Raw genomic sequence first — 27,124 nt, 5'->3', positions numbered from 1 at the left:
ACACGTAAATGAAATCCTATCTATATCTTCGGTATCCTAACCGACAACTTATAAACCCTATTGACCGAACAAGTTCAACTTACAAAATTATGTCCACCAAAACAGAATTCAAACAGGAATGCATACAAAATGACGGCTTTAATTATCAACCACAATAGCCAATGCCAACAACAATATCAACCACAATAGTCAATGGCACACATGTCGAAGTATCAAGTTTCTAAATATTCGTACGAAGTCATTCACCTATTATTTTGATCTATTCATTGACGTAAGTTGGTTTTACTTATCTTTGTATTGAAGTGGTCCGCTAACATCTTCACGGATAGCAGTGACTACTGGTGGCTATCCATATTTTCTACTTTTGAAACAAAGATGTATAACTGTATAATGCTAGAAGTTATATATAGCGCCGTTAGATCATCGAGCAGTTGATATCTATATGTAAAAATATCTTTTTTCGCTTTTAATTTGTAACCTAATTAACTGACATATGCTACTCTTCTTTATAATTTACTTATTCGCTGTTTTGTGTGAAATAATCGTCAATTGAAAAAAAAATCACAAATACCTCTTCTCCTATATCATGTTTTCATAATAATTTCTTTTTCGAATACCCAACTTTTACTTAAGAAATTAACTGTAGCTATGATTCACTCTTGTTATTAACTGAGTAAATCTATCATTTCAAATCATCGAATTTACATGAAACTTTACTGAATATATATTTATATAAACTGTGTACGCGTTTTGTCAGTTCTTAATTTAATAAGTTATCTTGTTTACCTGTAAAACCTGGAAAACATGTACATGAAAATCCATTTATTCCATCCACGCAGGTTCCATTATTAAGACATGGATCAGAAGAGCATTCATTCACATTTTGTTCACACAGATCTCCTAGAATAAGAAACAATGTAGTTACGAGCTACAATGCTAAAAAAACATCATTAAAAAACAGCAATCATTTAAGTGGTTTATTAAATAAATACACGTAAAGAGTAAAACTATACAAAAGAAAAGTCACTATATTTCATCTTTAGTTAACCTCTATTTTATTTAGTTGTCATGACATTATTCGTATATTTTTCTTCATTATTGTTTATATTCCATGTCTTTTGGAATATCGACATACCTCCATATGAAGCGCAAGTAACCGAATCATCAGCATGATTGAACTCGATGTGCGTGTGAGATAAATTTTATTTTTGGTATATTTTATTTACATTACATTCAAAGACAATTTTAGAAAGCGAGCAAGAGATAAAACATATTCGTAACTTCAGTAAACATTTTGATTTCCTTTCTGCTCACTTTTCTAAGTCTTCTAGTGGCAAACCCTGCATATCTAGTTCCCAGGCTATTCTTATCTTTCTTAGCAACCAAGGTGTACGATTTCAATCACTTACGGCAATTTTTATGTATCACCTCCTGTCTTCTTTTTTTTTTTTTTTTTTTTTTGTTGTGACATACTGAGCGTGTGCGTGAGACCAAAATCAGCATTCAAGAACCGACCACGTGGTGAACACATGACAATACGAATATTTTGGCAAAATTTTACCTACACAAGAGAATAAGCAGAAGCAATTAAATTTAGAGATCAACTCTGCTCATGCACTCGGCAGAAAGGATAGCTAAGCTAAATATGTAATCTAAAGTAATTTGATTGATTGATTGAGGTCTAATATAAAGTAGTTTCTCTACAGTGCTACACGCACTGAACCGTAACGGCATAGGATCGAAAACAATTTTCTGCGTATGACCGAAATAATAATAATAATAAGAAGAAGAAGAAGAATACAAAAACATCTTATAAAGGCAAAACTATGTCAAATCATTTTCTTCAAGATATATAGGGGAAAACTGTCACACGATCGAAATGGCGTACGACCGACACTCTGTAAGGTCGATATTGTTCAGAATATATCCATATTCCGCACCCACGATTAGCGGATTTAAAAAATATGTGAAGATAAATAACTATAATAGTTGATTAAAGCTTTTCGATACCGACGAAATAATAATATTTGTATGATAATTTTCAGTGTTAAATTTTTATGTATACTAAGTTGAAGCACACAAAGTACATGTAACTGCCATTTAAAAACAGTCGGCGTACAATTAGCATTTGGGAATTTTGAATTTTTGATAGAAGCAATGCTCTTCTGTTTTACGACTAGCGTGAATTATAAAGTGTTCCCTCCTGGCATATATATTGTAATGACTTTATAGGTAGAGACTAAATGACGGTTCAAGCGAGTATCTTCCCTTCACCAATTTTATTACAAAGTTCTAATTACAAAATGTCTTTGATTACAAATCTTCTTATTTAACCAGATGAAGGGAGACAGGTGTTTTGCACATTGCCCCTTCTCTCAAAGCAGTCTCCAAGACACCTGAAAGGTTCTGGTGAGTCTTGAAGGAAAACACCCTCAGCCCACGGCGGCTTCGTGAGGCTTGGTTGTAGTGAGGATCCCTAGTCCAATGCGACCTTGGATTAAGGAAAGGTGTACCCTAGTCCAATGCGACCCCGGAGCAGGTGTTGGTTAGTTGATCAGTTGGTCGACTGATACGAGGTCCCTCGGTGGTTGGGCTTTTATGTGTCCTCTTCGGGTCCTTTAGTGAGGTCCGTCACATTTCGGCTTCCTCCGGTGTCTTCCGTATTGACTTCTCATCTGCTTCATTGTTTACAATCAATAACACGTGTTGTATTAACATGTGCTTCTGTTATCATGTGAGGATCCTTACACCCTCCACACTGGAAAAAATAATCTGCAAGATTATTTTTGAGAAAAATACATACTTGTTATTTATGAAAGTTATTTGCACCACAACACTGATACATTTGGAGACACTGATAGACACTATAAAACACTATATACGTACACTGGAAAATCAGTATTTAAAAAAAACTTGTTGTGATATAATGAAATAACACTGTTTCTAGCAGGATCAAGGTATTCACTATCATTTCCCTCAGAATGGGTACAAGTGACATCACTGTGATTAATAAATATATACCAGTTCACTAATTGTTGGTATGGGTTAAATATGGTGGTTATTAAAATCGGTATTTGTAGTCTATATCGGTTGAGTCTCGCTTCAGTAGTAGTAAGATAAAACTGGAAAAGGAAAGGGCCCGTTGCCACAGCCAACCACCGTTGCCATAACAACGAATCCTGTCACTGCGCGTCAATCTAAAACTGATTGAAAAAAAGAAAAAAAAATCTGCAACAAAAGTGATGCACAGAAATAAGTCGTGAGTGGGAACCCTTCACCCCTGGTGGGGATGTTCATGAAGCTATCAGCTTATGCCTAATTACATTGGAATATAATTTCCATTTCTTACTTTCGAACATACTAGGTTCGATCGAAACGAGAAAACTTTTTATCGGACTTCTAAAGAAAATAAAATAAAATAAATAAATACATGACCGTGTTTATTACATCTAGGATTCCCAGTCACGACCCCCTTTTCAGTTTTATTAAAAAAAATAGAAGAAGAAGATGAAGAAAGGAAAAGGAAGATAGAAGAGGAAAGAGGTAAAGTAAGAAGGTGATAAAGAGGAAACTGTTACTGGATATTTTGAGAAATATGGTAAAGGAAAGTGAATAATTATCGAATTGGGATCATTTCCAATAGCTATTGGGTGAATGTCTGGTATTAAGGTGATCAACGGTAGACACATGTTAACCCATACATCCCCGATCTAGATCCATTTGACCCCAACTACCAAATTATCCCAATCTAGCTCGGAGATAGATGAGAAAGTTTAATTTTACCGTTTTTTCAATATTTCCAGAAGTTCTAGACTAATATTCAATATTTGAAAAATGAACGACGAAGTTGATGGCATGTTAGAAACGACCACAGGAAGAAAAAAAAAATCAGAGTATCACATATGTGTCGAAGATTTTGACTTTCACAGTTCTCTCATGATGATCATTCGTTCAGGCTACTTCAGTCCTTTTTACTTCCTTCATAGAGCCAACTTAAGTTAGTATTAACATTCAATGAGTTCAATTGATAACTACCAATAATTATAATAAATTACACATGTATGACAAGATAATTGGTGCACTTAATACTAAACCTACATTTCACTCACACACACATTCATACAGGACAATGTATACTTCGGGTTGTATTTAGTTAAATTAAACTAACCTAACTACATTACTATATACATTTATTACATTTCAATAGAAGAAAAATTAGTTGGACATAACAGGGAAAGATTTTAATACATGGAAAGAATGTTTCATTAACATGCATAGAAATTCGCTAATTTTATCAAGACCAAATAACACATTTCTCTTCCTATATATATATTAAAAGTTGAATTACATGAAAGAGAATTTGACAAAAAAAAAAATGAAAAAAAACAAAAATAAGGAGATTCACAGATCAATACATTTAGGATTCAGTGTAATGAATATATATATATCATTGCGGAAAACGAAAGAAAAAAATAAATTAAAAAAAAATATATATATATATATAATTGGTTAATCATTCTAAAAAAAAAAAAATACTTTAATAGCAGTTTATTAGGTCTCTGTCCCAAGAGGAGACATTTCGACGATTTTATGAGTCTCTGTTCTCACATCGATAATAGCTCCTTTTTCCAACTCTCTTTTGCACTGTGGTTTGTGTCCATGAGAGTGTTTAATTGTTTTTGTTTTAGCTATAGACAAATAGTCGCTTCATATCACATATATATTTATATTTCTCATTTCGTCACTCGACGCACTCAATATAAAATTTCAAAGTTTATCAAGGTTAAAAAATTTTGAATCCAGTCACAGACATTGAGAACATATTTCCATATTCCGGTATTCACATTAAGTTATCAACTAAATTTCTCTTCATTAAATTTAAGACCAGTAATTTTCTTTATAGTATAGATCTTGTAGTCAAAAGATTCTAGACACTGAATAGTTAAATTTCTGATCGTAGGAGAAGGATTTGTTTCAGAGTCTACTGATAGAAGATTCGTTGGTGGGGCACACTGTTTCGTAGGTTATTAATTTCACTTTGATCTTGCGAATAAATTTGGATGAGGATTAGGGTTATTTTACTTATCTTACGACCTGCTACTCGTTTTACTTACATGCGGTGTTTAACATTATATTCAACTTTAATAGTTACAGACATCAGTAACCACTCAACAAAATGTAATCTATTACAATATACGCGGTAACACTATATGTCACAAATAGTTGGTAAAGGTCGGGTGTCAAAAACCTATGGCAACCTAAACAAAACCAGGGTAAATACCGAGCCCATTACATACATACTCGTATATATATATATTCATATTACTCAATACAATAAATTTTACTTTAATATCCATCGTAGTATTTTGTCGACGTTTAAATTTTACATAACCGTTCATATTCGACAAGTATTCATATTTTATAAATATTTATATTTTATTGGCTCAAAGACAAAACAAAAACCCTGACTATCAGAAATTCACTTTTTTTTCCTCATAAGGTTGCAACATTGTAATTTATATGTATAAACCCGATAATCAATAATCATTTTCAATTTACTAAAGATCCGCGTAGATATATAAAAAATAGTTGGTGTTATTTAATGACATAAGAGGTGGAAATGCAACAAAATGAGCAGGCACGTAACTTTTAAAACTATGTAAGCACATATATAGATGTATATAAAAAAAAAAAATCAATGTTATTGGAAACTAGTGGGCCCAGACTACTAATACATACACACTATATGACCAATCAATAGAAATAAAAATCAGTAATCAGTTGTCAATGGATATAATTTGTATGATCCATGAATAACAAATGTTTCTAGGAATCCGAAAGCATAGTGTACCTTCCCGTCAATTTCTCCAGTGGTGGATTGAATATCGCGAAAATGGTCCCGAGATGTGCTGCAATACCTCCACGAATTGCATCCCTCGATGTCTCAGTTAGTACATACGATCGAAATAAGTAATATGGAATATTGTACATTTTCATGAGTTTCAGAAACCAGGGGGGGGGGAAGGTTGAAAAAGTAAAAAAGGAAAATCTCTAAGTAATGAAGACAGAGAGAGAGATAGAAAAGAAAGAAGACGAAGAATAGGGGCGCCAAAGACTTAAGTGAGAAATAACTAACGCTACAAAGACAGAAGTCGAATTTCACTCTCAACAAATCCTTAGCCAAAATATTATTAAAATGCCAAAAGGGTGGTCTACTCAAATACGTAGACTCAAGGAACGCCCTGCTGCCAAGGATGCAAGTTCTGTGTCCATCAGATCCCAATCCCACAAGTATTTGGTTGTAAGATTGAAATCCGATCCCCGTATCCGGCCCAAACCAGCAGGTTCCCGGAAATCGTCCGGAAGGTTAGAGAAGGCGCTAATTTAGAATTTCAAGGAAAAAAAAATCATCCGACCTCTTGGAAACTAGAAGATTCCAGAATAGGGATGAAATTAGAGTAATAGCTAAGGTATCCCTAATTAGTAATTCGCCAAAATTAAAAAAAAATTAAATAAATAAATTGAATTTTGGATCGGTGATTTCAATTACCGAAACATCACCGATGGCTACCCAGCGCAGACATGCCACCGTCTGGGACGTCGTTAATTTCCCTCATCTAATTAAACTAAGAAAAGACATGAAAAATACTTAAGGGGACTAGGGGTCGACGTCCGGGTACGCTATCCATGAATATTAATTTAGTAGCAGTTAATTTAATCGGATAGTCCGAACTGAGTTATATGAACACTGCACAATAAATAAATAAGGTAAGCAACAAAAAAAAAATCTCGGAGAGGCAATGAATGCTAAAGGTACAAATGACCGAAACCTGTACTTTTCGATGATCACAGGATATAGCAGTTGGTTTTCTTAATTATCATTTCTGTCAACCTTTAGAAGTAATTCCCACATGATGCTACCCTATCTATTGAGAGTTTTAAGATTTGGGGCTGTTGTTAGGAGGTACATAAATGCAAAGTAACACACAATTCCCAACTATAATTTACTATCCAAGTAGCAAACTCGGTTGGATGAATGGACTGGTGTGGAAGTCAAAACGCGAGAGATTTTTTTTTTCTCTTTCTTTCTTCGTAAACATATTCATATTTTCACTATATAAAATTCACTAGGCCTATCCATTTAAATATAGGGGTCATCATTTCATTCATATTATATATCATATTATTGACATATCATTACATTCATTCATTATCTACTAATTTTCGCACGAAGTAATATTTTATAAACACCCTATTTCGTACATTTTACACGCAGGCCATACACATATTTACATTACGCAGTAATATATATATATATATATATATAACTATCACAATCTATCACGCTCAAACCACCACACGATCACATTCATCGAACCACGTACTCTTTATTTCGAAGCACCCAAATTGTATTTACCTTGCAGGTTTTTTAAAAAAAAAAAATCATACATGGATTTACGGAAAGTTAAATTGTCAACGATTAATCTATTTCTGATTTGTTGATAAAACTGAAGCAACAATGGAATTTTCTACAGCTACGGGAAAAGAGAATTTAATACTACATTTTTAAACAAACAGTAACAGCATATGGGCTTTACTTCTATTAAGAAAATAGGTGTTCTTTATTTCAGCGGATTATTCATTAACTACTGGACCTAACAAGCTGAAATTTTCAGTACAGTAAGATCTCATGCTATTTTATACGAAGGTATACTCATCCGAACCGAAAACCATGTCCACGGGAAGTAATTTGAGAATAACTGTCCAAAATCAAACAATCTAAATCACTAAGTCATGCGATGTCGTACTGTCAACAAACAATTGACTACCGAAAACTGACGCTATGGCGCTGTAGTGGAGGCATAATTTACCGTGTACTGAAATATATACTTGTACTCATTAATCAGAAATTTAATATTTACTCTGGTTTATTTATGTTAGGAAAATGGTACTAAATTAAAGCATATTTATACACTGTCCAAATCGAAAATTCACACACTCACACAAAACTACTAACTACATACACCGCTGTTAGTACTATACATAAAACAACTAACTAAACCAAACATGCACCATTTAGTTACATGCATGTTGACAAAATAAATACTCCCTTCTGATATATACCGTCGGCTCTATTTAATTTAGAGGGGCAAAATGAGAAAGGTAAACACTAGGTCCAATTGACCTGACCAATTGTTTACATAATGACTACCAAAAGTTGATGCCCGGGGGGCACCTTAACGAAGTTTATGGAGGGTCCCTTCCCCTAAAAGGGGAAAAGGCCCTAAAACGAACAATAACTAACCCATTCCCCCGCTAGAACCGGTTCAATTTAGAAAAGGGGATAGGAGCCCTTTTAAGCTAACTTAAGCTGCCATTATGATTATTTACAATACTATCAAACCTACTACATACATGCAATTACGAAATAAATAATAATAAATCACATTTACTTAATACACGACCAACATGCACTAATCAGGTCGTAATTTCCCTAATCCCTAATTGAATTTGAAAAGATAAAAAAAAAAAAAATCACTTTCCTATATTGTCTATCCTATCTGGGCAGCAAACATGGCTTCCTGCAAACCGAAATCCTGAATCAGATATTTTCCCCTGGTTTTGCAGTTCTTTCAACAAAAATATGGGTTTCCTGGCTCCTGATTGATCACACGACGTTTACGATGACATTTAGTCTAAATTTTACCTGTTTTACACTCGAAATCCACGTCTTTACCAGCCAGTATAGCGTAGTTGATTTCCACGGCTGTGCTCGTAGAGTCGTTCTTGATTATTCTGATAACATTGCGCCGAAAAAGCCAGAGGTAAGAGAATTCCTCCAATCAGAACGAAAACTTTTGCCGCGGAAATTACAAAGCAAATAGAAATTTGGCAAATCCAGATATAACCGGATCTGAAAGTGACTATGGACTAGTGAGAGGGGGTGAGGGAAAGATTAGGTACCTGGCCAAAATCTACATTGGTCTGAAATTAAGGAAATTTATATCCAATAACGGAACTATGTTTCGGTATGACGTCAGAATGGTAAACCTTGTAACTATTCAAGTTATATATCCGTAAATGGGATTTACACTTAATCAAAATATAAATAAATATATTATACAGTGGGAATATGGTTACTAACAAAACCTTTGGGTTTATTATATTTAATTCGAAGTAAAGAGAGTAAATAAATTGTGTAACTAAACCGAAATTGAATTAAAAAAAAATTACTAGGTACAGGGTGCGTAAAAAAAAATTGCCATTACTTTCAACTGTAATGGTACATTACAAAGAGCTGACTGGTTAAGTTTTGTTTTGTAAGGTGACTTATAAAAGATGAGGCATAAATTAATTATTACTAGAACTAATGAAAGGAGAATAATCGGTTTTAGGATTTGGAAACTTTTCTTTTTTTAAAAAAAAAGAAGTAAATAGAGAATGTGAATGATTGGTTACTCTGTATAATGTTATTAAGAGCCAGATTTTATGAACACCCTGTATAAGGAGCAGGAGCGTCATTTCAGATTTTGCTTGGGGGGGCAAGACCCCTTGATATAAGTAAAATTTCGCGTTTTTCACTGATTTACTATTATTCCATTGATAAAATCTATATACATCTCAAACTCAGGGGGGGCAAATGCCCCTCTCTGCCCCCCTAAATGACGCCCCTGATAAGGAGAAAGAAATGACGTAATGAGCAATAATGAATTTCGTATTGAAGAAGCGATGTTGGAAACAAGAAAGCATTGTATTTCGACCTTGCAAGGATTAATGAGTTTTGAGACTAAAAAAGAAAAAAATGTTGAGTTTGCAATTAGCTAGATGAACGGAAATACTGATATAGCGAAGTTAAATAACAGAATGAGATATAGTTTATAATTGAAATAAAGAAGTGCGATGTTATGTCAGTGCATCTTTTTTCCCCTTCTGTTGTTAGACCATCTTCTGTTCCCGGTAAGTACTTCGAAGCTTCTTATATTCCTCTTCTTGCATTTGTGTCTCTATCTTAATTTTGTTCCCTCAGTTTGGTCCTCGTAGAATGGCTTCAAGCGGTCCACCGCAATTTCTTGAATTCTGTGCCGAAATTTAGGAGGTAATTCCAGACGATATAAATTTGGATTAAGCTTCTCTACAATTCGTGCTGGCCCTTCGTAGTGAATGGTAAAGTGCTTAGGTAAACCAATCTTTCTTGTAGGGTAATATACTAAAACAAGGTCCCCTGGATTATAAGTTGTCTGTTTATAGCGTTTGTCATAGAACTTCTTTTGTTTAAGATATGCCTGTTCTAGGTTATTTTGTAGTTTCTTCCTGATGGCTGCTAATTTATCTCTGTTAACTTGTATATGTTGTTAAGATTCTAGTGTGCATTCTGTCGGGATCCTAGGTTTGTATCCAAATAATAAGAAACATACTGAATATTTGGTCCCACCTTGTATGTAAGTATTAATGCCAAAAAATAACGTGCGGTAGCCATCTCTCCCAATCCGTACGGTGTTCCTGTAAAAAAAAAATTGAGACAATTTTGTATAATTTTATTGGTTCGCTCTACCAATCCTATCGAAGCATGATTATACGCTGGTGAGTATTTATAGGTGAAATTGTCCTTCTGCGCCAAGTGTTGCAAACGATCCGCTCCATGTACTTGATATTGGTACCCATTACAGCGTTGTAAATGCTCCGAATTTGAGAATATCACATTCTAAAAATTTCTCTATATTTTCTGCATTTATTGCGTCCACTGTCTTCGCAATAACATAACGTGTAGCTAATTCTGTGGCTACTAATATGTTTTTATTTCTTCCTTCTTTACTTGGGAAGGGCCCTAGTTCGTTATATACCCATGTTGTTGCTATCTCTCCACCGGGTGATGTAATAGTTCGGCCTGTTTCTTTTGTGGTAGCTTCTTTAGACGTTCACAGTCTTGACACGTATTATTTTGTGAGCAAGATAGTTTTTGAGATGTGGCATATAAAATTTCTTTATGGCGTTTTATACGATTTTGAGAAACCGAAATGTGGGCCGGTTGCTTGGCGATGGAAGGTTGTGAACCACAGGTTGGCTAACGATTTGAGTATGCATATAAGATATAATAAACCACAATCAGGATGGTTTTGTTTTCTATATAATATGTCGTTTCTAAGACAAAAAAAAGTCTTGCTGATTTAACTGTAGAGAGCTTGTCCGGCTCTTTCCCTTCTAAAACAGAAATGATGTCCTTGTAATTGTCGTTCTTATGTTGCTCTCTTGCGATGTTTGGGGGAAGGTTATTATTTTCTACCTCTAGAGTATTAACTTGAAGGCTAAGTGACCTAAAGGCATGATAATCTTTGCCTTTTTCGTCGCTATTCTTTTTCTTCTTCCTTCTTGATATTTTATGTTTGTTCGAGCTTACTGATTATATCAGCTGGATGTCTGGACCCTTGTAAATACTGTATACTGAAATCATAATCGGCTAAGAATAGATTGTATCTTGTATATTTTCCGACCCTATCAGGTTGTGTGTTCATCGTTGCTATGCACTTTGCATCTACGTATAGATTAGATATTCTATTTAGCAAAAAATAGCGCAATTTCCGCAAAGTAGCTTTCTGTTCGCGTTTCGGCAATCTTCGAGAACAGTAGGCAACAGCCTTCTCAGTGTCAGTTTTGGGTCATAGCAAGCGAGTATTCCAGCTATTTGCATTTGACTACTGTCGCTATAGACGCGGATTTCTAGGGAATCGTCCAAATGAGCGATTGAAGAAGCCTTTAGTATGTTCTCTTTCAATTATTCAAAAAAAAAAAAAACCACCATACTTCTCTGTCCATCTAAATTTAGATTTAGAGGTTACTAATTGCTGGAAAGGCTCGACTTTTATCTTAAAAACTTTGATATGCGCTGTAAGGTATGAACATAATCCGATCAAACTTTCGAGAATCCGCTTTGTAGTCAGTCTCTTTAAATTTCGTATTTTCTTGACTATCTTTGGAGATATTTTAATGTACTCTCCACTAACGAGATGTCCTTATACGTTAAGCTCATGGTACCCGATGTGTGTCTTCTTGGGTGATGCCCGAAAATAGTTTTTAAGCTTCTGAAATATTAATTCTAAATCCTACAACTGTTGTGGAAAGCTGTATACGCTCCTGACAATATCCGCAAAACTTGTAATCCTATCGGGTAATCCTTCCAAAATCATCCTCGTCGCGACGCTGAGGCTTTGTGAACTTGTTTTGTGTCTCATTGTGCACCTCAAAAATTCGTACGACTTCCTGTTATGATTGAGCTTGGAGGTCATATATTTTCGGTCTTAGAATGCAGCAAAATTTGGAAATACGAACTCGAAAGATCAATGGTTGTTATAAAGGTTTTCCCCTTTATAGAGTTTAGAACGTTCTCTGTAGATTGAAATGGTACCGATAAATACTTGGTATAGGTGTTACACTTCTGCAGATTAAGAACTATCCGGAATTCTTGTGTATGTTTTCGAAGCACCAGAAAGTGGAGAACAATGTTCATTATTGTCTGTGGGTCTAATAACTTTTGCGTTGATAAGTTCTTGAATCTGTTTATCTACCTGGTCCCGGATGTGCAATGGAATTGGTGGGGAACGGTCGTGAAATACAGCACACTTAGAAATCCTAATTTTATGAACATATCCCCTAAAATATCCGATATCGTCAGGGACATACGTAAAACATCCCTATACTTGAACAATAATTCATAAACTGCTTGTTTTGGTTTTTGTCTAAGTTAGGGTTGAGGTCAAAGCTCTTTATTGAAAAGTTCCTCTGTGTATTTTAAGCGTTCTTCAGTTTCTTCTTTTGCTTTAAACTGATACGCATTTTCTAGAAAATTTGGTTCTTGTAAGGCGTTAAAAGAAATTTCGTGCCCTTCCTCAAGGATCGCCACTGGGGTATCCTTTTTTATAATGACGCTGTTGCTGTTAGGATTTGATATTAAAATTGTCATTTTGTTTGTGTCTATCTTCTGGTCGAGAGCAGTTAACCTATGTTTCTCGAGTATTCTAGGATGCAATGATATATACAAGAATCCCGCATCAGCTATTTTTTCTTTCCTGATACCTGAATTAATGTGTGCGAGCGTGGAGGAACCACTATCTGCTTAGTTACGTATAAGCATTCTTGCTGTGGCTGCGTTATTATCTGAGTTGTAAAAGTTGACAGCGTATGTTTCTTATTCTCAGCTGGTAGCTGAGGCTTCCTTGGACGTTTAAAAAAATAAATTATATTCTTGCTTAACCCATATGTTCCCAAATTATTTTTTCTTGATTTTTGTAGTTTTTCGCTTTACTTGGTCTATTTAGAGTCCAAGTAACATCAAAAAAGTGACAATTTATTTTTCTGACCGTTTACCTGTGCGCAGTAGACCTTCCCAAAAATGGAGCAATGGGAACTGGAGGGTAGGTGACATGAAAAGTACCAGTGAAGGCTAGCGGCATTTTTAGTATGTACTTACAAGCAAAGAAACAGTGAATTTGAACGTTTTGTTTTATTTAGCACGTTGTTTTACATTTTATAAACTAAGAAAAATTAAAAATATATAATTGAGAAAAAGGATTATTATAGGTAAGCTGTTCTTGTACATTTTAGTACTTTGATCAATTTCAGTTTTTCATTATGTTAGGTCCTTTCTTATTCAAAATCAATATATATCTTGTACGAATGTTATAGTTGTATATCGTTAACTGACATAAAACTTAGACACCCCAATAATGGGGCAGTAGGAACTCTAGTCATGGTGGCAGTATAATTTGTATAAGTTGTGGGTTTGCGTAACTTTATCTGATACTTGCAATGTGTATGTATATGGATAACGATATTTACAATATTTGATTTTTCTATCTGCGTTTCCCACGTTTATGATAATTTTAAACACACACACACGCGCACGCAAAAAAAAATAATGGACATTTCTTATGTCAACGCAAAAGTTGCGGATTGAAACGTAACGCAAACAATACAAGTAATTATAGGTGGTAGTCGATTACCGGAATCTAAAACACAAAATTTGTGTTGAGTTGATGGAAACGCTACTGAGTGAGACTTTCAGAACAGGCCGGTAGGCAGCTCAAAAATGTAGGGGGAACCGGGCTGTCGTGAGGGGCCTGATAGTTCATTTGCAAGCCTACCGTGAAAATTTTAGGGGGCAGCAAATATTTACGGGCGCGGGACCCCCTAGATCCCCCTGGATACTGGTCTGTCAGAATATGTAAAAAGTACATGACAATATATCTACGTATCAAAATACTGAATGGCGCTATTTAGAATGAATATTGTTTACAAGAAGTCGAAACATTAATTAGAAGTTGAAATAAAGGTTTGTAACGAAGTAAGACACTATTAAACAAATTTGGTGGACATTCAATAGTAGTTTTAGTTTCCGATGATTGACATAGATATTATAATTCCTTTTCGCTGTTTTTGCGTTGCATTACGATACGCAAAGTTTGTGTTGGCTGATACGGTATATTGTCCATTATTTCATTTGTGTGTGCGCGTTCGAAGTTATCCTGAACGTGGGTAATGTAGGTACAAGAAGCAAAGATTGTAAATATGGTTGGTTGTCTATTTGCATTCAGATTGCAAGTACCAGGTAAAGTTATGTAAACCAACAACCTCTGCACATTACACGTCCACCATGCCTACTGTTCCCATTGCCCCATTATTAAGGCGCCTGAGTTTTATGTCAATTAACAATATAAAGCTCTAATATTCGTACATATGTTTTTGAATATGAAAGGATCTAATATAATAAGTAAATGAAATTGATCACAATTAAAATACTAAAAGGTAGAAAAACAACTCACCCTTTCCGACTCCATGTTTTGTTGAATTTCCGCCAAATTCACTTCTTTCTGTAATAAACAAATGACAACCTGAAATTGAAGGTTTGGTGTTCCTAGATACCAAAGCCATCTATTCGTAAAATAATTACTTTTAAATGACATAGCAGGTAAAAGAAAAAAGAAAATGTATACTGTCCCATTTTTGGGACAATGGGAAGATATGGGTTAAGTCGATGGCGGAATGCGAACTTTGGAGAAATTCAATTCCTATAATTACTGTTATTGTCCTGTTGATTACTCGGAAGTAATGAGTAAATGTTGTTTGGCCTGTTTTAAATTTATCAATGCTATTTAATTTAAATAAATGTTTCCCGAAATTCCTTTTACTATTGTCTGAAATGGAATTAGACTTGTCTCAGGGGGCCAGGAATCGGACGGCCAGACAGATATCGTACTTCCGGTATCAATTATTGCATTCTGAGGTCCTGATTTAGTTTTAATTATTAAATGTGACCTGTTATTTTCGTCTTCTAGCGCGATGCTTTCTCTTCTTTTTGTCAATTGTCCTAATTGCTTCTATCCCACAGGAATTTCGTAAGCTATATCATTGTGCCTGCTAGTTTCTCTTTGGTCTTCATTTTCCGGATAATAGTTGTCGGCCTCCTTGCCAAGGGGCGGCCTTACACATCTTTTGGACGCTTATAGCAAACGGATGCACCGTGTCCCCGCTTCCGGCATATCACAGATACTAAAATTTGATCTTCCGTGGGTGTAGCCTGCTGAGTGTTCTGGGCTTCCCCATTTTTACTTTCCGTTATTATTATTAGTCCTCTTTCTGTTTCCCTGATTTCTGTTTTTCAGTTGGTTTCTATAACTTGTTTGCGCTATCACCAGCGATAATTCAGCCATTTTATTGGCCAAGGTGGATAGATCATGTTGTGGAGGATTCTGCTCGTGGTGGGAAACGGTCTTTGATTCTTGAGTTGTGTTCTGATATTCTTGAGGATTAGGTTGAGAAGTTGTTATAGATGGATTTGATTGATAGGCATGAAATTGTTGTTGTGATGTAGGTACATAACTGTGTATTTGTTGCATAACGGGTTGCGTCTGTATAGGATAGGTATGGTGATATGACTGTTGTATAGGATACATTATCTTTGGTTCAGTTGGCAAGCCATACGATATATTCTGCGGGTTAGGTATAGGGTTTTGGCCATATAGCATGTGCAGTTTTTGTGATATGTCTGCTTGCTCTCTTTTTCTAAAAGGTCATTGGCGGCATCTAAGGTGTTCAATTTATTCTGTAGGGCGTCTACTGTTGCAAACCTTTCTAACGCTATCTTGTTAAGGAAATCCCTTTGTAACCTCAAGGATAAATGATTGATCTTTTGTTCTTCTGATGCTTCCGGTAGTAACTGCCTGATTGCTCGGAGTTTGTTTAAAAAATATGAATTTTTGGACTCATCTATTCCTTGTTGGACTTCGAATAACTCCTGTTTCGCTTTATACGATGGGACCTTCGGACTACTCGTTGCTACTAATTTAGATTTTAAAGCTTTATAGGACATCGTTCCGAATTGATTTTGGTTTTTAAGCTGCAACACGAGATTTAGTATGGTGTCCTGTAGATATATCGGTAAAATTTCCCTCTTAGCTGGTGACCATGCTTATATATTTGCCATATGATCGAATAGCATAAAAATCTGTCCGGGTCCTCATGCACGTGTCCCGAATATTTCGTCAAATGAGGCATGTTAAAAGATATATTAGATGCACCCTCTGTCATATTCGTATTATTTCCTTCTGACTTATATGTTTGTTTACCTGACCTAGTTTCCGGCATAAAATCGCACTCGGGGAAGGTAAGAAGAAAAGGTCGGAGGAATAGTGAAACTTAGATGGATTTTGATAATGACCTCATCAGTGCCTGCTAGAAGTTAATAAAAAGAGCGCCCCGTACAAAACTCTGGTGCCTACACCATGTAATGACTTTCTAGGTAGAGACTAAATGACGATTCGGGCGAGTCTTTCTCTTTACTAATTTTATTACAAAGTTCTAATTACAAAAAACCTTTGATTACAAAGAGTAAATAGTGTCAATCTTCTTATTTGACCAGATGAAGGGAGACAGGTGTTTTGCACGTTGCCCCTTCTCTCAAAGCAGTCTCCAAGACACCTGAAAGGTTCTGGTGAGTCTTGAAGGAAAACACCCTCAGCCCAAGGCGGCTTCGTGAGGCTTGGTTGTAGTGAGGATCCCTAGTCCAATGCGACCTCGGAGCAGGTATTGGTTAGTTGATCAGTTGGTCGACTGATACGAGGTCCCTCGGTGGTTGGGCTTTTATGTGTCCTCTTCGGGTCCTTTCGTGAGGTCCGTCACCTTTCGGCTTCCTCCGGTGTCTTCCGTATTGACTTCTCGTCTGCTGCATTGTTTACAATAAATAACACGTGTTGTATTAACATGTGCTTCTGTTATGATGTAGGGATCCTTACAATATACATTGCCTTATACATTGCAAGAAATGTAATTTCCAGTTATTCTCCGAAAATCCAGTCGTATATGACTTTGGAACAGTAAACCACTTTATACAAAACAAAAGTAGCGTACAAAATAATACAGCGGTTTGGCTGAATAGATTGTCAATAATATGTTCGTATGTTCAAGTCCAGCAGGTCATATTTTAGTTTTCCTTTCCCTTTTTTCTCCTAACCTGTCCGGAGGTTGAGAACATTTCGTTGTATAACCCTTTATCAACTCTCTACTTTTCAAATTAGGGATGCGCTCGAGTCGAGACATGTCTCGAATCCCGACTCGACTCGACTTGAGTCGAGACACACTTTGTAAAATTCGAGACCAGTCGAGACAAGCGTATTTCTCGACTCGATTTTTCGAGTCGAGACTACTCATGAAAATCACTACTCGACTCGAATGTTTCGAAAATCTTTCTATAATTTTTAATATTATTTTGAAGAAAGTATTCACTCAGAAACAGCCTTGAAACCAATTGCACCATTTATTACTTTAGAAAATTATAGAACGCATAAACCTAATAGTTAATCTTTTGAGATCAAGATTTAATTTTCAGCTCAATTCAGTTAATTAAAACTAATGTCGTGATATTGATTGTATTTCAAATATAATAATTGATTATCTAGTTCGTATGAAACTATTATCCGTAGCCTATATGCCGTTTGTATAAAACTATTGCGATAAAATGAACTTCATAAATTCTCTGAATGAACAATTGGCAGTCTATAGTAATTTAGCATAGTTATAATTATTGTGTTTTCGTTCCCATGAACGCAATATGACTACATAACTTCTGGATTATTCGCTTTTCTAACTATTTTGAGGTTTTAATGTGTTGCAGCATATCACGAGTTACGAATAATAATAATAATAATAATAATATATTATTATTATTATTATTATTATTATTATTATTATTATTAAGTATCCTGCCTTTCGGCAGGTCCTGGGACTAATGAGGATTTTTTATTCAATTTTAGATTTTGGACTGGAAATGTTTCTTCCACTTTTGTCGATCTTCAGCTTTCTCTTTTAACTCCCAATATTTTCTCCTATCTTTGAAATCTGAGATCAGCTATGTTCTTCTTCTTCCTATTCCTCGCTTCCTTTCCATCTCTCCTACTATGGCGGTGTTAAGAAAATTTCTTCGCAAGATGTGTCCAATCCAATTGGCCTTTCTACGAAGAATGGTGGCTAGAAGTGTCCTCTTCTCTCCTATCCGTTTTAAAACATCTCCGTTTATTGCTCTCTCTGTCCATTTTATCTTCTCCATCTTCCTCCGACGCCATATTTCGAAGCTCTCCAAATATTTCTTTAATTTCCGTAATGTCCATAATATATAATGTAACATTTGTTGTACATCACATATTACGATACGAGACTATTTTACATGGTATATTACCATAAATGGACTGCTTAGATGCCAAGAACTAGTAGAGATACGTACCTTTCACTTATATAGATAGGTATTTTTTAAAAGGATTTTTGTAAACACTAAACCGTAAAACAAACTACATACAGTAGTTACGGTTTTGGTTCCCAACATAAATGATACATGGATTGTCCATGAGATATTGAACTTCAACTTTCACTCCTGGAAAAATTCAATTTTGGAGTTAGGCCACTTGGCATCAAAGCAGTTCACTGTAAGATAAATACATTCCTCATTTTACTCTAGTAACATAGTTGTTCAGGAGCCTGGGATTTCCATCCTCTCAAATGACAGCTGAACGATTGCTTGATACATAGGAGTAATAGTGTATTAAGTTTTCGAGCTTTGGTGCGTATCCGTATTTACACACTGATATAACTTTTAATATGAGTTTATTTAGCTTTCTTTTGTTATTGACTTAACACCGACTTCTCTCTGTTATCATTGAGGTGTTCATTCGCTAGACATTGATTCTGCGCACTGCTGAAGGAGAAATGGGTTTGGTAATTTTTATTTTCCGAAATTCACGTCTGAAATGTATTTCACTTACTAATCTTTTTGCAACGCTAGTTGCTTTCTCTTTCTTTCTTTTCATGACAATTCCAAATAGTTTTGTTTGGTGCTGGGAGTATATTTTATATTCACCTAATAAAAGTACGGGTTCATTTTGTAATCAGTTTTATTATATTCACCTAATAAAAGTACGGGTTCATTTTGTAATCAGTTTTAAATTTACAGAAACTATTAAGTTCACAATAAAATCTCGCTAATTATTTAATGCATTTCGAAGGCTTTTGTTTTTATCCAGCTCATTAAGGAAAATCTATTTCATAATCGTAACATTTATGTACTAAGAAACTATAAAGGTAAAGTAGACTCGACCTAGCCCCGGGGCCGCTGTGACTCAGTGGCATAGCTTTCACCCTTGGTGTGTGAAGACTCTGATTCGATGCCAGCTGGAGCCAAGTGGGCTTTGTGGCATAGAAACACCGTGTGCGTGGTCTTTCTTGTGGTTCTTTAGTTTCCTTCCACTTACTTCATTCCACCATTTCATTCATTCTCAACATCACCGTTTTCTTTAGCTTTCAAAAGACTGTTTACTTGCCCACTAGTTTTATTATTGTGAACTGAAACTTAAGTGCGCAGTCATCTTGGATACTTCTGTCCTTTCTTACTTTACAACTTGAGGTGGGATGAGGGTCAGGATAGATCAAGTGATATACCGGTGAAAGAAATGCTTCAGTACAGTGTCGGAAGCGTGTTTATATTACTTACAATGTTACTTTGTAATGTACCATTACAGTTGAAAGTAATGGCAACTTTTTTATGCACCCTGTACCTAGTAAATCTTTTTTACTTCGATTTCGGTTTAATTACACTATTCTCTTTACTTCAAATTAAATGTAATGAATCGAAAGGTTTCATTAGTAATCATATTTTAACTGAATAATATATGTATTTATATTTTGATTAATTGTAAATCCCATTTTCGCATATACAAGTTGAATAGTTACAAGGTTTACCATTCTGACGTCATACCGAAACATAGTTCCGTCATTGGATATAAATTTTCTTAATTTCAGACCAATGTAGATTTTGGCCAGGTATCTAAACTTTCCCTCACCCCCTCTCACTAGTCCATAGTCCCTTTCAGATCCGGTTATATCTAGATTTGCCAAATTTCTATTCGCTTTGCAATTTCCGCGGCTGGAAGACTCCGCCCTGATTGGTGGAATTTTCTAATCCCTGTCATTTTCGGCGCAATGTTATCATAATAATCGAAGACACATTAAGAACAGCAATATACATTTTCTTACGGTTACATATCTGCTTCAAAGACCAGGATTTCGACGAAAGTAAGGTAAAATTTTAGTTTCTCTGCAATAGTAAACGCCGTACGACCATTTAGGAGATGAGAAATCTACATTTTTGTTAATTGAACTATAAAATAAAGGAGAAATAGGAACCCGCCATATTGCTCGTTATCCGAGCCAAAGCATAGACAATATAGGAGAGTGATTGTTTGATCTTTTTAAAACTCAGTTAGGAATTAGGGAAATACGACCTGGTTTCGTATATATATTATAGTGTATACTTTGAATGTGATTTTCTTTTTATTAATCAATAACTACATATACATCTTAGGTTTCATAGCGGTACTACTAACTATTAGAATGGCAGCTTAATTTAACAAAAAGGGCTCTTATTTCTCTCTCCAAATTGAACCAGTTCTAGCGGGGGATGGGTTAGTTATTGTTTGTTTTAGGGCCTTTTCCCCTCTCAGGGGAAGGGTCCCTCAATAAACCTCGTTAAGGTGCCCCCAGGGCATCAATCTTTAGTAATCATTTTGAAAACAATTGGTCAAGTCAATTGGACCTCGGGTTACCTTTCTCATTTTGTCCCCCTAAAGTTCGATAGAGCCGACTTTATATACCGACAAGGAATAATATATTTAATATAAAGTATTAAATCCTCAATATGCATGTAATTAAATGGTGCTTGTTTAGTTAGTAGTTTTTAGGTGTAGTATTTATAGTGGTGTGTGTAGTTAGTAGTTCTGTGAGTGCGTGATTTCTACTGTTAGGACAGTGCAGTTCACATGCGTTAGTTTAATACCATTTGTCTAACTCAAAGCACACTAAACGAGAATAAATATTAGATTTCTGATTAATAAGTACAAGTATATATTTCAGTACACGGTAAATTATGTCTCCACTACAGCGCCATCGTGTCCGTTTTTGCTAATCAATTGTTTGTTGACATTACGTCATCGCCCAAGTTAGTGATCTAGATTGTTTGATTTTAGCCTCTTATTTCTAAATTACATCCCGTGGACATGGTTTTCGGTTCAAATGAGTGTACATTTTAATGAAATAGCATGAGATCTCGTAGTTCTGAAAATTACAGCTTGCTAGGTCAAGTAGCAATCGAAATATCCACTCAAATCAAGAATGCCTATTTTCTTAATAGAAGTAAAGCCCATATGCTGTTACTGTTTGTTTCAAAATGTAGTATTAAATTCTCTTTTCCCGTGGCTGTAGAAAAATTCCATTGTTGCTTTAGTTCTATCAGCAAATCAGAAATAAATTAATCGTTGACAATTGAACTTTCAGTGAATACACATATGATTTTTTTTTCTGCGAAGTAAATATAATTTGGGTGCTTCGAAACAGAGTCCGTGGTTCGATGAATGTTATCGTGTATGGTTTAAGCGTGACAGATTGTGATAATTATATATTTATTAGTGCGTAATATAAATATGTGTATGGCTTGCGTGTAAAATGTATGAAATAGGGTGTCTGTAAAATATTACTTCGTATGGAAATGAGTAAATAATAATTAAATGTAACGATATAATAATAATACGACTATAATGTGAAATGAACGAGATGATATGACACCTATATTTAAATGGATAGGCCTAGTGTATATTATATAGTGAGAATATGAATATGTTTACTAAAAATCTCTCGCGTTTTGACTTCTACACCAGTACATTCATCCAACCGAGTTTGCTATTTGGATAGTAAAGTGTAGTTGGGAATTGTGTGTTACTTCGCATTTAAGGACCTCATATTAACAGCCCCGGATCTTAAGCCTTTCAACAGATAGGGTAGCATCATGTGGGAATTACTTTTAAAGGTTGACAGAAATGATAATTAAAAAAATAACTGCTATATCCTGTGATCAACGAAAAGTACAGGTTTGGTCATTCGTACCTTTAACATTCATTGATTTTCCGAGATTTTTTCTTCGTTGCTTACCTTACTTACTGTCAGTGTTCATATAGCAATGGATCGGGTTATCCGATTAAATCAACCGCTACTAAATTAATATTTATGTCCATGGCGTACCCAGACTTCGACTCTAGTCCCCTTAAGTATTTTCGTTTCTTTTCTTAGTTTAATTAGATGATGGAAATTAACGACGTCCCAGACTTTGGCATGTCTGCGCAGGGTAGTCATCGGTGATGTTTGGTCACTGAAATCACCGATACAAAATTAAGTTTATTTAATTTTTTTATTTTGGCAAATTACTAATTAGGGATATCTTAGCTATTATTTTACTCTAGTTTCATTACTATTCTGGACTTTTTTAGTAGTCGGATGATTTTTTTTTACCTTTTTGAAATTCTAAATTAGCGCCTTCTCTAACCTTCCGGCATGGCCGGGGTTTCCAAGGACTCAACCGGATACAGCGAGGAGGGGAATTTCCTTAAAGCTTTCGTCTTTCTGAAAATTCTCTTGCGGGCACAGACTAGTTGTGTTTTTGGAGATAACTTTTGAGTTTAGGTATTTAAGTAAACCACCCTCTTTCGGCATATGTGAACTTTTTGGCTGTGAGTTGTTATATACATAAATTTGACCATTTATCTTTCGTAGTTGTAGTGTTCTGTCTCCTCTCTTTTTACCTATCCTTCTTCTATTCCTTCTCTAAAGTTTATTTTTATTTTTTTTCAACCTCCCCCCCCGGTTCTGAAACTCATGAAAACATACAATGGTCATATCACTTATTTTGATCGTATGTGCTAACTGAGACATCGAGGAATACAATTCGTGGAGGTATTTCAGCACAACTCAGGACCATTGTCACGATACTCAATCCATCACGGGAGAAACTAACGAGAAGGCACACTATGATTTCAGATTCCCAGAAACTTACTTGTTATTCATCGATCGTACAAATTATATCCATTGACTACTGATTTCTGGTTTTCTTTCTATTGATTGGTTATATGGTGTATGTATTAGTCGTTTGGGCCCATTAGTTTCGAATAATCTTGATTTTTCTTTCTCTGTATATACATATATATATGTACTTACATAGTTTGAAAAGTTACGTGCCTGCTCTATTTGCTGTATTTCACCTCCTATGTCAACTTATTAAATAACACCAACTATTTCTTTATACGCGGATTTTAGTAAATTGAGAATTATTATTGATTATCGGGTTTACATATAAAGTTCAATGTTGCAACCTTATGAGAAAAAAAAAGAATTTTGTTAGTCAGGGTTTTTGTTTATTTTGAGTCAAGCAAGTGTGAATACTTGTTGAATATACAAAGGTTATGTAGAATGTAAATGTCGACGAAATACTAAGATGGATATTAAAGTGAAATGTATTATATTGAGTTATATATATATATGCGAGTATGTATGTAAAGGGCTCGGTATTTACCCTGGTTGTTTTAGGTTGCCATAGATTTTTGACACCCGACATTGACCAATTATTTGTGATGTAAAGTATTACCGCGTACCTCGTAATAAATGACACCTTACTGATTTGTTAGTAATGTTTGTAACTATTCAATTCTTTGATACTATGTCAAATGTTGCATGTAAATTGAACAAGTAGCAGGTCGTAAGAAAACAAAACCCTAATCCTTATCCAAATTATTTTGCGAGATCATAGTGAAATCAGTAAACTTCGAAACAGTGCGCCCCGCCAACAAATCCTTCTATCAGTAAACTATGAAACAAATCCTTCCCCTACGATTGGAAACCTAACTATTTGTCGTTCGTCAGTTTCGTGACTAAAATCTCTTGACCCCCCGATCTATACTAGAAATAGAAATTCAGTGATCTTAATTTGAACTGATTTTGGTTAATAATTTAGTAATGTGAATACGGGACCTAGATAGGTCCAAAGACCTAATTCCATTGAAATATCATATAGTATTATGGAAATATGTTCCCAATGTCTGTGACTGGATTCGATATTTTTTCTTTAATCTGAATTAACTTTGAAATTTTATACCAAGTGCGTCAAGTGACGAAATGAAAATTTTATATATAATATGAAGATACTAATTTATTTGTCTGTAGTTAAAACAAAAACGACTAAATACTCTCATGGACACCAATCACAGTGCGTAAAGAGAGTTGAAAAAGGAGTTACTATCGACGTGAGAACAAAGACTCATAAAATTGTCGAAATTTCTCCTCTTGGGACAGAGACTCAATAAACTGCTACCAAAGTGTTTTTTTAAGATTAATTAACCAATTATATTTTTTTCTTTCTTTTCTTTTTCACCATGATATGTATTCATTGTACTGAATCTTAAATATGTTTAATGTTGACCTTTGATTTTTTTCTCCCTCTTTTGTCTTTCTTTTGTCGATTTTTTTAATGTAATCCAATTTTTTAATATCTCTAAAAGAGAAATGTGTTATTTGATATTGTTGAAAGTAACAGATTTCTGTGCATGCCTATGTATTATTATTATATTTTTTTTTGTTCATGTATCAAACTTTTTCTGTTATGTCAAACTAAGATTTCTTTTCTTGAAATGTAATAAATGTCTATAGAAATGTAGTTAGGTTAGTTTAATTCAACTAAATACAACCTGAAGTATACATTGTCTTGTATGAATGTGAGTGTAAGTGAAATGTAGGTTTAGTATTAAGCGCACCAATTATTTTGACATATATGTGTGACTTACTACAATTAATGGTAGTTGGCAATTAAAGTCTTTGAATGTCATTACTAACTTAAGTTGGCTCTATGAAGGAAGCGAAAAGGACCGAAGTAACCTGAACGAATGATCATCATAGGATAACTTCGAGAGTCAAAATTTTCGACAAATAGATGTGTTACTCTGATTTTTTTTCTGTGGTCGATTCTAACATGCCATCAACTTCGTCATTTATCTTTCAAATGTTGGATATTAGTCGAGAACTTTCGGGAATATTGAATATACTGTTAAATTAAACTTTCTCATCTGTCTCAGATCTAGTTTGGCATAATTCGGTAGTTGGGGTTACATGGATCTAGGTCTGGGAGGTATGGGTTGACATGTGTCTACCTTTGATCACCTTAATACCAAATATTCACCCAATAGCTATTGGAAATGATCCCAATTCGAAAATTATTCACTTTCCTTTACCATATTTCTCAAAAATATCCAGTAACAGTTTCCCTCTTTCTCACCTTCTTACTTTCCCTCTTTTCTCTTCTATCCTATCTTCCTTTTCCTTTCTTCATCTTCTTCTTCTCCTATTGTGAATAAAACTGAAAAGGGGGTCATGACTGGGAATTCCATATATAATAAACACGGTCATGTATTTATTTATTTTATTTTCTTCAGAGGTCCGATAGAAAGTTTTCTCATTTCGATCGAACCTAGTATGTTCGAAATTACGAAATGGATAATATATTCCAATATAATTAGACATAAGCCTATAGCTTCATGAATATCCCCACCAGGAGTGAAGGGTTCCCACTCACGACATATTCCATGCATCTCATTTGCACGATACAGGGTTTCCCAACCCTCATATGTTACAGAGCTTTCTTTTTTTTCTTTCCCTTTTCTGTTTTAACTTCCCTATAAAATATAAATTCACCCTTTCTCGCCTTCCCTTATTCGAATACAGTGAACCGACTCTTTTGCTGAAGAAAGATGCTAAGAGAAAATTGAACTACATGTGTCTTAAAACTTTCTTTGAAGTGCAGTCTTTTGTATTTGTAAGGTTTTGCGAGTATGTTTTCACATTAATATGAAAAGATAGCGAGCAAAATGTTTAACCATGGACTCCTGCTGCGAACTGACCGTGACTAAACACCTGATCTCGCCCTGCTCATTTTCTCTCGCACACGTGAAATGGGTTTGTTGTTTCCAAAACAAATGGAAAGACAGTTATCTGGTGCTTTTGGATATTTTCCCCGCACACAGGTATCATTACTATGTTTTAATGATCAGAAGAAATATCAAAACTATCCGATACACATGATACGAAAGAGAGAACAGAGGGAGGCAAAGATTATAATAGACCAAGTTTTCCGCGTGATACCGCGTGGTAACAATACTTCATACTTCTATCATTTGGTGCACATCTCTATGAAGTTTTTTTTCCACATAAGTATAGCTTACTTCTTTTCGAAATAGCTCCTTCGTGTCACAGCTGTGTTTAGTTTTGTTTCCTGCTAGGATAAAAGGGAGAAATGCAACATTTGCTTCTCGGTGAACTTATATATATATTAAGATGAACGATAATAAACGAGGTTTAACAAAGGGTGGCTGGCGGACCTGCAATTTAACGTGTAGTTGCAGTCCGTGTTGAGAATCGAACCAAATCTATGTAAGACCTGTTAACATTGAGCTCTTTTGTGGTAAAAGTGAACTTCAGAAACACACAAAAGACTTGAAACATCGAGCTAATGTAAAGGAATTGCAAAATGTACTGCATCTTTTCTGTGGCAAGGAACATGCGGTGCACAGCAACACAAGAATCGAGTTAAGGCTAATATTTTTTTTCTTTTTGCAGAACTTAATATCCCCTTCTACATCATAAAAGAAAATATAATGTTTGTTAAAAGAAAGTACACCTAATATTTTTAAATCTTGTTTGTGATCTTATCATGCATAATTAT

At 34.9% G+C, this 27,124-nt stretch overlaps 1 protein-coding gene across 4 annotated transcripts in view; it reads right to left on the bottom strand.

Moving 5' to 3' along the window:
- The window catches only part of eys (eyes shut), a 1,117,243-nt gene that overhangs the window by 911,623 nt on the left and 178,496 nt on the right, over positions 1-27,124 (bottom strand). For all 4 annotated transcript variants that reach the window (XR_014132762.1, XR_014132763.1, XM_081769320.1 and 1 more), the window contains exon 4: positions 787-900. Coding sequence is in view for 2 of the 4 variants with exons in the window: in XM_081769320.1 (XP_081625446.1) it covers positions 787-900 (114 nt within the window). In the remaining 2 variants the exon portion in view is untranslated. The remainder of the gene's footprint in view (positions 1-786; positions 901-27,124) is intronic.

The sequence above is a fragment of the Thermobia domestica genome, chromosome 8 (genome assembly GCF_964235325.1).
Source record: "Thermobia domestica chromosome 8, izTheDome1.hap1.1, whole genome shotgun sequence".
Taxonomy (NCBI): domain Eukaryota; kingdom Metazoa; phylum Arthropoda; class Insecta; order Zygentoma; family Lepismatidae; genus Thermobia; species Thermobia domestica.
This window is presented reverse-complemented; position numbering and strand designations above follow the sequence as displayed.